Raw genomic sequence first — 11453 nt, 5'->3', positions numbered from 1 at the left:
AATCACTTCTAGCAAAATCTCACGCCGAAAAATCCATAGCAATGTTCAAAAGGAGGGCGGAAGAACAATAAAGGAACATCTATATTTGCTATAAACCCCTTGGAGACAACAAAATTACATGATGTACACAAGATAAATCAAATCATCAGAGCTGATACTTCCCGTCCGGTGCGTACGAACTAGCTCAGCTAACCACACAACAAGACAAGCGGCAGTTTATATTATACACACTTATCCTCGACGGCAGAACACTTTTAGGATTTTATACTGTCATATTTACAAAAACTAGTTTTACACCGGCTAAATAATGCCCTGAGATATTAGTATCTCCTCATTTTCTTGCAACAAAATGAATGGATGCGGCCGCTCTATTCAGCAGCAGGAATGAGAGCTATTGTTTCTTTGGTGATCTGTTCTTGAGAACCATCATAAGTTTCTGCCTCTCCCCCTCGACCTCTGCAAACTGCAGGCTTAGCTGCGAGTAGCGGCCCTGCATCTCCTTCAGTTCGCTCTCTATGGCGATGTACCGTTTCTTCGAATCGAACATTTCTTGGATCAGCTCGTTTATGTCCCTGAAGCTCTGAAGCACAGCTTCTTCATCATTGTGTTGTTTCAAGAATGAGCTGAAATGAAGACAGAGAGAGAAATCAGAAAATTAAAAATATAAAATACTCCCAGAGAGCGGTTCCCAAGGGTAAAAATGTCATCAAGTATGCTAGGGGTTTGTAAATTTACAATTAAGCCTAGGAGCTTGGTGCACAAAGGAAGATAATTTGAGGGATTTACATGTGAATAACAGAAACTGGTAAGACGAATCCAATAATGAAAAGATTGGAGCAACATACTTAAGTAATAAAAAAAAAAGAATGTGTTCCATAACAGGGAATTTTTTTTACCTCTGGAAACGGATATTGGCTTTCTTCTTTGCCTGCAATGCTTCTGCAAGCTCAAGTTCTAAGGCAAGCACCCTTTCCCAGGCACTACCCGAGCCTGGCAATTCTTTAAATAGAGGAAAAATGCTCCCCAAATGTTCATTTGCCTGAGAAAAACAGAAACAGTACAGTCAATGACTCAGATATTTAATTTTGCTTTTCATGTCAGAACTCAAAGGAACTATAAAAAAAAAAAACCCGCACCATGTCAAGTTGTGATATCGATCTTTGCATTCCATAGAGTGATGGATTATCAATCCGATCTTCAAGAGGAAGGAGGGGAGACAAATTCTCATTCTTCAACTTCTCGAGCTGCATAAACAAATATGAACTAGAGGTCAATATCGCTTGTAGCAATCCAACTATTATCTGGTTCAGGCATCTGTACTAGCTATTTGCTCCACATCTGGAGTGTTTTACAATTCACATAATAAAAATGAATGAAAACAAATAGGTTCAACAAATATCCATCTGCAACCACTGCTACAATTTCCGTGTGTGCCTGAACTCATATTGGATTCACAATGCCGTTGCTATTCAGAGTTATTTTTAAAAAAGACAAATAAAAAGCTGATTTTCTTCAAGGTAAAATACCTCCTTTTCAAGGAGATTCATCTGAGTCTTCAATCTTTGTTGATCTCTGAAATGCTCCTTGGCAACACTATCCTTTGTGGTATTCTCCAAAGTTGTGTTTCTTTTGTTTTCAATTTCAGCATTCTGTCAAAAGAATAAAGATCAGATGAAGATCCCAAAAACAAGAATAGTCCTTGTGAAGCTTGTATAGTAAGTTTCTATGCTGTTAGGAAAGAGGGATAGAGCGACACTGACAGTAGAAACAGTTGGCTTGACTTGTTGGATGCCTTCAAAGTTCAGCTAAAACATATAAAAATGCCGACATGGTGGTAGTAGTAATATTGAGATTTTAAGCAGATGATATAACAAATTGTAAGGCGTTTATATTTCTGAAAGCTTTTAGACTTTATTCCATTAACGCATAAGACAATCACAGGTGCAACAGACTACTTGTTTAGGATATTAAGGATAAGTACTTTGTTAACAACTAAGTCATGATGGTTAATTTTATCACAAAAGTTAATAATCATTTTGAACAATAGATAATGCAAGGTAAGGGACCACCTTGCTAACAAATTTACGATTTTATACAATATCAGCCATGTAAGGAAAAGAAAATTTTGATTATAAAATCAATGAAATTACCTCTGAGGCTTGTGCCGTTGATGAAGAACTCATATATGTGAATTCCTTTAGGGAATCTTGTTCAGCATCTTTGCTGTCTCCAGATGAGCTTGATGGGGGAATTGCATTCGGGGTGTAGTTTCCATGTACATTATCTAAAGGATTTGCAAGGGCTGTAATTCCTTGGTCTCTCCCAGAATTACTACTGCTAATATTTGGCATCTCTTCACAAACACTGTTAAAACCAGAATTGACATCTTCCAAAATCTGTCCCATTGATGTTACTCCAGACGCCCCAGAATCATGATTTTCTTGAGACTGTTCATTACCAGTTGCTGCTATATTCTCTAATAACCGTTTCACCAATTCGAGTTCAACTTTATTCCTCTTTCTCTCCTCTTGGCATTCCTGCAGAGAAGCTTCAAGCTTCACCTTTTCTTCCTGGCAGCACTTAAGGTTCAATATAGAACATTCCAATTCACTCTTTATGTTATCATAAGCCTTCACCAGCTCTTTTCTATCCGTCAATACCATATGTAGCTCCGGCTCCATTTCTGAAATTTTCATTGACAGCTCTTCGATTCTTTTCGCAAGAGAAATTTCATTTTTCTTTCCAGTCTCAACTTCATCAAGTGCATTCTGTAATTTCAATAGCATTTCTTCAGTATACCGTTTAGAGACATAGAGCTGATTTTTCAGCTCTTGAATCTTAGTTTCATACTGCTCCTTGATAAATGCAATTCTAAGTGATTCCTCAACATCCTTTTTCTCACGTATTTGCTGATGATGTTCTGCATCAGCTTTATCTTTGAGTTCTCTTAGATGGATAGAAAGATTCTTAAATTCTTCTGTCTTCAGAGTCTGTTCAGAGAGTTTGTGCGTAAGCTCATTGTTCTGCTCTCTTAATTTCATTAGCTCATTGTTACATTCCAGAAGTACTGACATCTTAATCTGTTGCTCACCCAATTTGGATCTGAACAGTAGATTCGCAATTTCTAACTCGTATCTGGAGGATATCAAATGATCCACCTGTTCTTCGAGCGTGGCCTTCATGTCATTAAGACGCACAATCTCATCTTCATACTGCTGTTCTCTACTGCTATTCGCTTGTACAATTGCATGATTGCTGTTTATGGAATCTACAAGACCTTCGTTCTCATGAACAACTTTTTCATATTTGCATTTTAGAGACTGAAGAGCTGTTGATAGTCCTGCATTTCTATCAACTAACTCTTTTTCATTAGACATGTGTAGTTTTAGCACCGTCATGGTATCCTTATGTTTCTGATCAAGCACCTCAAGGTCTTCTCCTAATGACTTGACAAGGCCAACTAATTCCTTCAACTGACTTCTCAAATAGATAACTTCAATATCACCAACTAAAAACTCCTCATCAAAAGCCACCAAGTTGTTTGCAACATCGACAATCTGTAAACGGAGGGATAAATTCTCACCCTCTAAAATTCTTTGGTTTTCTTCATCATGCAACAGGAGGTCCTGCATTCCACTGTTTGCCTCTTCCAAATCCTGAACCTTTTCCCTCAGATATACAAGTTCAGCCTTCTGCTCATTGAAAGAAAGCATATATTGGTCTTTCTCCTTCATTTGTGATGAAAGATTTGAAATTACAGATTCAAGCCCCTCCCTCAATGCGTTTTCTTCTTGGAGATCTTCATGAGTGGATCTCATGTTTTCTTTTATACTTTGGAGCTCATTTTCCATCTGGATGGAAGCCTCATCTCTAGACTGTAGGGACATAATTAAAGTTTGGTTCTCCTGCTTACATTCTATAAGACTGGTTTTAGTCCTCTCAAGTTCCTCATTTAGGGCATCAAATACCTGTAGCTTTTCAAGAAGATTTTGTCTTTCATCAGTAAAACGCTGTAGGTCAATTTCCAGCATTTCAAGCCATGATGACAACTCCATATTTTTAATTGCAAGCTTTTCTTCAGTTTCTGAGCCAAGCTTAAACTTCTCTGTCACAACTTGAAATTCTACCTGAAGCTTCTCGACTAGTTTGCTTGATATGTCTAGCTTTGTTGTCATAGCTTCAACATCAGACTCAAATTTCTCTTTCATGTTACACATATCCAACTGTGTCTTCTTTAATGAGCTTTCAAGAGTTTCCTTCACTTCCTCCATCTCCTTCTTCTCCTGGTTAAGCTGAATTATTTTCTGACATGCTTGTAGGTTGAACTGTTCCAAACATGTCAAAGTGGCCATGTAATTCTTGTTTTCAAGTTGGTGTTGTATATGTGCATAATTGAAAGGACAAGAATCGATTTGCTTATTACAGGATATCATGTTACAGCATAAATCACGAAGTCCCACTTGAAGAGCAGTAATACCTTTCTGCAGATCATCATTTTCCGAGGATAGTTTAACAAAGTTCTCTTTCAATGCCGTGAACTCTTCAGTGAGCCGATTCTTTTGCAGACTTTCTTGAACTAGTAAGTTCTCAAATCTGTTCCTTTCTTCACTCCAGGACTTACATTGTCTCTCATAAGCTCTACATTCCATCATCAGCTTCTCATATTCTGCAAACTTGTCACTCAGACAAGTATTTTCAACCAAGAAATCTTCAAGCTTTGCTTCCAGAATTTGATTTTTTAATGTCAAATCATCACATTTAGATATGTATTTAGCTTCATTCTCCTCCATTTTTTTGCATTGATCCAAAGCACCGTCCAACTTAAACACCAAAGACTCCCTAACATAATTTGACTGATCTAGCTGTTGTTCGAGATCAACTATTTTGTCCCTTGTACACTTAATTCCATCATTTAAAGTGTGCAGTGTCTGTAGCAATATGTCAGAGAATACTTCCTGCTGAATGTTAACCGCGTGCAGATCTGAAAATTCAGCTTCCAGACTTGAATAAAGCTCCTTTAGCCTATTAAATGAAGTTCTTACATCCTCTGTATCATTTCCATGATTTATCTGCCGTTTATCTGATTCAGAACTATCAATAGATCTTTCAAGTACTTCATGCTTTTCTGTTTCTGGAGGTAGATCAGCAGAAAGCCCAAGGTTCTTAATCAGTTCACGACCATGCTGTGAAGCTACCCATACAGAATAAGTAGAATCAATTTCATTTACACATGCTTCGTCCTTGCAATACAATTCTTTGCTTTTGGGATCTCCTAGAAGATAGATTTTACTGTTCATTTTGTCCACGAAATTATCTGACAATCCATTCTGCAGTTGAGACAGTCCAGGATCAGTTTTAATCAAAATATTTTCTTCCAAATTGTCATGAGGATAGTTTTGATACGAATCTGAAAAAGCTTGCTTTGCTAGGGTTTCATTTGTCTCGTACATAGACAGAACCTGGAAAGAGAGTAACTCAAGGTCTTTCTGTAGTCGATTGACTGCTATCGAGTAGTTCTGACGAACCCTCTTGAGAGCAGTTTCAGAAACTGCAGCCCGCTTCTCAAGTTCCTTGTTTTGGGATTCTAGGATTTTCTTTTCTTCAGCCAACCTCATCAAATGTACATCCATTTCCTGGTGCTCTTTTGCAATCTGCTCTTGGAGGAGAGAAACAGTATAAAGAGAAGAAGCATGTGCATTTCTGAGGTCTTCCAACTCCTTCAGTGTTTGCTTCTGGCTTTCCTCAAGCTGCTGGATAAATGCTTCATAGTAACGCTCCATCTGGCTCATTTTTTTCATTACGGCTTCGTTCTCAGTTTTTGACTGCTCCAATTTCTCTAGGAGCTCACACATTTTCTCTTCCATCATGCATGCGGAACCAGCTTTTTTCACACCTACCAAGCCTTCTAGGCCTTGCCCTTGGTTATTAATACCTTTTTTAAGATTGTTCAGGATGGATTCAACAATCCTAAAATCAGCACGAAGGAAATCAAAATCATTTCCATGGAATCCAAAGCAAGCCTTCTTTTGGATTTCCTGAACTTTGCTCTCAACAAGCAGCAAACCCTGAAGCCATTCGATCCCCTGCGAATGCATATCGTGAGAACGTTGTAAAACTTCAGCAGATTTTAGTTCTTCAAGATCCTTCTTGAATCTCGAGCATTCAGATTTCAACATGACGACTTCTCTCATAAGCTCTTCTCCTGAAGAGAGCTCAACAACAAGCTGTTGCGCCAAGCCCTGAGTTTCTGCACTTAATTCATCTGTGACGCGCTGCAGTGACTTCGCTTCTGATTTAAGCTGCAGAAAAGCCGATTCTGCAACCTCCAATCGTGACCTGAGCCTATTATTCTCTTCATAAGCAATTGTTAAATCATGGTCTCCAGAATAGTCTGAGCTCCAGCCACGGTTTAAATAGTCCTCTTTATCAGACTTAGGGCTCTGACTGAGAGGATACCCACTAATATTACTAGGTATTGTGCTCTTGAAGCTATCAATCTCATGTGGAACGGAAACATCGTTTTTTTCAGTGTATAAACTATCTGATGTGTATGACGAACCATCAGCTCCAGCAGCAGGATCTTCATAATCTTCATTAGAGTCCGCCAGTTCTTTAACTGAAGGAAATTCCATAAAGTTTTCTTTGAACCTGACCCGTGCATTTACCTATTATCAATATTAGAAGAAATTTAGTGTATTAAAAAATTCTGCTGATGGAGACAAAATATCAAGAGAACAGCACATTAATAAAGAAATTACATCTAAGCAGCATGAGATGCAAAAAACAAGCAATGGAAAAATCCATTATAGGCATATGATAGATGTTTGATGAAATAATAGAATCTGTAGAACTCATGAACATTGGAAACTCAAAACAAAGGAAGACAGGTAATAATTCAGTAATAAAAATAAAAAGCACCAAAACAAGAATTGATAGAAGCAGGAAAAAGCACACGTGTTGCTTTCCGGACAAGCTTAAACAAACCCATTGAATGAATCTTCAATTAAGCAGGTCAAATTTCAACAGTATGATGACTGACCTTGTTAAACAAGGAAAAGCAGCACTCATGCTCACCAATATCATATAAATGGAAAAAAAAAAAAAAAAAGATGGAAAATGAGAGATGGCGAAATCACTGATCAAGTAAGTGTTTAATGATATTGTGCCATTACCATAACTTAAGTTAGCATGAATAAAGTGAAAGATTACATTTTAGAAAAGGGCAACACTGAAATATTTATTTTATGTTGCTGATAGATCGTTTATATCAAGGATTAAGTGCCGTGGCACGGGGTCGTGCCAAAAACTTGCCGGCACGGTACGCACAATGCGTGCCGGGCCGTGCCGATGCGTGCCGGTCAAAAAAATATATGTAAGCCGACACTTAATGACATGAAATATTTATTTCTTTAGCAACAATATATGCCAATTATTTATTATCTATTTTAATCAAATTTTTTGAACTTTGTTGAGAAAATTACTTACTAATTTCAAAAATATAGGGTTTTGAGTTGTGCCATCGGCACAGAGGCTGTATCGTACCGATATCTTGCTGGCACAATACGGCACGGTGGATACGGCCTGTGCCGATGGGCACTTTAATCCTTGGTTTATATTTCCATTTCAAGCGTTAAGGCATATAACATAGTTGGCAGGAGGGACGATGCTGTAAAATTACTAAATTTCACGAAATGTTAGAAAACTGAATTTGTTACAAAGCATCAAACCTTGTCTATATGTTCACCAGGAATCTCCGTTGAATGAGCTACAATGTCAGAATTATGACTTCTCTGGTTTGACATCATCTGAAGACCCTTTACAGTGAGCTCCCTTTGCTGCTCAAATTCTCTGAAATTATGCAATAACATGTAAGAAATTGTATAATAGTCAATAAACCAGCTCATAGTTGCACTGAAACAATACCTGAAGCCAGTTTTGGAGGTTAGTAGTTGCACCGTAACCTGAGATATAATATCATAGAGCGCACAAAATTAGAAACCTTAAACGATTTGAGCACCGGAAGCATTAACAAAATCAGTAACAGAAGATAAATGACTGGAATGCATTCATCAAAAAATGGTATAGAATGCAGATGAACCTAACAAAATGTGATTGCAAACAAAGGGAGTAAGCAGCGCGCATAAGAGTTCTTCCAGATGGCGTAAAAAAATTTTAGTTCAATAATTAACTGAAAATTGTCAATTATGAAAAGTCTAGTAAAAAATGGTAAAATGGTATAACTAGACAGTTTAACAGGAGAAAAAAACATGGAAAAACTCACATGTAAAACTGTCCCATAGTCACAACTATCAAGAGGCAGTGCAACAGAGGATGGCTTCAAAGCATCCACAAAGTCAGCAAGGTTGATGTCAACCTCCCCAAGAAGACTAGACCGAGAAGATCCCTATTATTATTGGAATTGACAAATTGCAAGGAAGTTCCAACTCGTCAGCAAGAACCTCATTATTACACTTTCATTAAATTAGAGAACAAAATTGATAAAAGAGAAGGCATTTATCAGTTCGGATATCAGGGAAAAAAGAAGGGAAGAGAGTAGAGAGAGGGAGAGGAGAAAAACCGAAAGGATAGGAAGGGTTCCCAAGAGGTACCATTGCCACAACAAGCTTATAGAGCTTTTCATCATATTGTTTAGTCCTTGTATCTAGAAGAAGTCTTGTAGTTTCGTAGATTGGGTCTGACCATTTGCAGCTCCCATTTCTCACATTTGCTTTGTTTGTCTTAGCAATTGGTTTACCCGTCTCGTGAGGGATGAAGGACACAAGTAGTTTGTCCCACCCTGTCTGTGGAATCTGAAACACTCAACAAATAATCACTTTTGTATACTTCAAGAATAAAAGAATGGAGGAATTAAGAGAGAGAATCTAAAGCAAGATGGAAATTTGCAAAATAGCATTTCAAGCCAGATGGAAATTTTGCAAAATGGCATTTCCTTAGGCAGTAGTTGACATATGGGAACGAACAAGGGCCCATTTAATCTAGTGGAGGAACAATTTAAGAGATCCAAGAGAGAGATAGTGTGATAAAAGGCACCCCGCAGAGCTGTTCAACATTCACATTGTGCGATAATTATATTACAAGAAGTAATTTAGCCCTAGTTGTAGTTTCAGCACTCTGGTCATGCAAAGAGTAAAGTAGTGAACAACTACACTCAAAATGGAAAAGGAACGGACGCAGAAGACGAAAATAAGAAAAACCACAGCATTCCTTTTCAAATTGCTGACAATCTAAATGGCTGGATAAACAAGCCGTTATAAGAGATAGAGCGAAATTGCAGTGAACGAACAACTCCTTAAATCAATTAAAATTGCTCGAAGTTGAGCAACAGAAATTAAATTCAGCAAGTTGGCTCATCTTCTTCGTGTCAAAATAAAAGATGGAAGCTTGCCTGAAAAAGAAAACTGAACTTATGCAAGACAACAACAGAACATTTTATGAAACTGTTATTATATCTTTAATAACAACATCAATTGAAGAGTTTAGTTACATTTGTTCATCTTTTTCATATCCAACTGCAGCAACAGCAACAAGTAAAGAATCAAAGAGAAGAAAGACCACGTGGAAGCCAGTTGTTAATTCAAAAGTAAACACAAGAAAGTGAAAGAACGCTAAAAAAGCACAATTAACACTTCCACCCCATGGAGTATAACAGACCAATAAAGTAGTCCTACTCTCTATGCGGGCACCCAATTCATATTCTAAAGGGCGAAAATAAAAGCAATTAAAAGGCATTGCACAAAAAGCAAATCTTACATGCGTAGCATGAAACTGTAGGCGGAAGACCACTTTCACTTTAGTCTTTTCGTTCTTCCACTTCGGAATCCTCGACATTTTTCCTGAATCATATTTGAATCAACATCCCAAAAAAAAAAAAAAGAAACCCAAAAATTTACTCTTTGTCCAAAAATTAGCATACACGGAAACAACTAAGATCAATTCTCAGATCGGTAAACGGCACAACTAAGAAGCTCGATCCAGTAGAATACACTAACAATGAGAACAAACAATGCATAAAGGGAAGGATTAGAAAGGGATGAATGAATAATGTCGGGGTTTATCACCTAAGTACCAACCTTTCTACTAGCAAAGCAGCAAATGCGAGATGGAAAGGGATCCGTACACCAAATCGTAGCGTACAACTCCGAATCAAGGACTAAATCTCAAAACTAAAGCTACAGAGGGGTCGATTACGGCAAATAAGTACAGTATCACGAGCTCACCTGCAATGGCTACAGGGAACAGTAGATTTCTCGAGAGATCTCGCGACAAACGAATCTAAAACAGAAGAAGTGACGCAAAGTACGAATCTAGAGAGGGAGAAAGAGAGAGAAACGGGGGGATGGGACAGGGCGCGGCGCTATACTAACTTCGGGATCTAGCGCTTCGAGAGCAAGCGACGGCGAGCAGATCGTGTACACGCGAAGCTCCGCAATGGATCGGCTATGGCGGAGATCGTCAGGGCTCGGAGCAACGAGGGGGTCGTCTAGGGCTCGATCGAGCTCGCCATGAGAGACGAGAATGAGGTGAGAGAGTACAGAGAGAGAGAGAGAGAGAGAGAGAGAGAGAGCTCAATTAGTTTAGAGGTAAAACGACGCCCCGCCAAAGCCTATGATTTTCTTTAATTATTTATTTATTAAATATTTATTATTGCGTAATTAGTGAGGGTGTTTAATTTTTTGACACGTAGGATAGGAAAAATAGCTTAACGGGGTCGCGTGCTTTGGGCCCCGAGCGCAAAATTGGAAAGTTTAAATTTTGACTTTACTTTAAAGTATAGCGCTATAGGAATTTCAATTTCAGGTAGTATACTATACAATACAAAGTACAAAACTAAATAAAGTTTATTACTGTAGAAATTTATATTCCACGGTAGTATTATTTAGGGGCAATTACTTATATACCGCTAAAAATTTTCCTGACTTTTTAATTTATTTTTTTTAGAAGGTTAGTATTGAAAATACCTTTTTTACATTTCAACCTATTTTAAATATACCTCTAGAGTTAAAATTTGTTAATAAACGCTGTTATCTCTATAAAATTATTATTTTATTCTTTCAAATATACTCTTTTGCTATCACTGATTTTTCTTATTTATTCTTAAATTAGGGGTACAAAAAGTATTTTATTTTTTGACCTTTTCAAATATACTCTTCTAACATCATCAACATTTCTTATTTATTCTTAAGTTAAGGACAAAAGTGATATTTTACTTTTTTTTAATTGTGGTAGATATTTAACTCACGTTTAACTAAAAGTAACTTGACAGGTGGTAACCGCAAGGGTATTTTAGAATAACAGAGGAACATATGAGAGATATATTAGAAAAAAATATATATATATATAAATAAATGAGATATTTTTGAAGTTTTGAAAGGTATATAAGTTATTATTGCTATTATTTAAGATAACATTTGGGCTAATCTTATAATAATATT

The 11453-nt window shown here is 37.3% G+C and overlaps 1 protein-coding gene across 2 annotated transcripts; it reads right to left on the bottom strand.

Annotated features, from left to right (window-relative positions):
* LOC109712252 (intracellular protein transport protein USO1) lies at positions 60-10593 on the bottom strand. Of its 2 annotated transcripts, none has more exons than XM_020235724.1 (11): positions 10386-10593; positions 9772-9854; positions 8610-8810; positions 8282-8404; positions 7924-7961; positions 7728-7848; positions 2151-6665; positions 1527-1649; positions 1137-1244; positions 897-1039; positions 60-623 (listed from the first exon to the last, which is right to left on the bottom strand). In XM_020235724.1, exons 2-11 carry the CDS (start codon positions 9847-9849, stop codon positions 392-394), a joined length of 5682 nt encoding a protein of 1893 aa, XP_020091313.1. In that variant the 5' UTR covers positions 9850-9854; positions 10386-10593; the 3' UTR covers positions 60-391. The 2 variants fall into 2 exon arrangements, with proteins under 2 accessions (XP_020091313.1, XP_020091320.1); XM_020235731.1 differs by lacking the exon at positions 10386-10593 and adding an exon at positions 10239-10361.

The sequence above is a fragment of the Ananas comosus genome, linkage group 1, assembly GCF_001540865.1.
Source record: "Ananas comosus cultivar F153 linkage group 1, ASM154086v1, whole genome shotgun sequence".
Classification (NCBI taxonomy): domain Eukaryota; kingdom Viridiplantae; phylum Streptophyta; class Magnoliopsida; order Poales; family Bromeliaceae; genus Ananas; species Ananas comosus.
Note: the sequence above shows the minus strand (reverse complement) of the source record. Positions and strands in the feature narration are given on the sequence as shown.

Bases quoted from the DNA above. Each gene is read 5' to 3' on its own strand.
- LOC109712252 (XM_020235724.1), bottom strand. From the start codon at position 9,849: ATGTCGAGGATTCCGAAGTGGAAGAACGAAAAGACTAAAGTGAAAGTG. The intron at 8,405-8,609 runs GTACCTCTTGGG...CAATAATAATAG, and splicing joins ATAAGCTTGTTGTGGCAATG to GGATCTTCTCGGTCTAGTCT. The intron at 1,040-1,136 runs GTGCGGGTTTTT...TGTTTTTCTCAG, and splicing joins CGATATCACAACTTGACATG to GCAAATGAACATTTGGGGAG.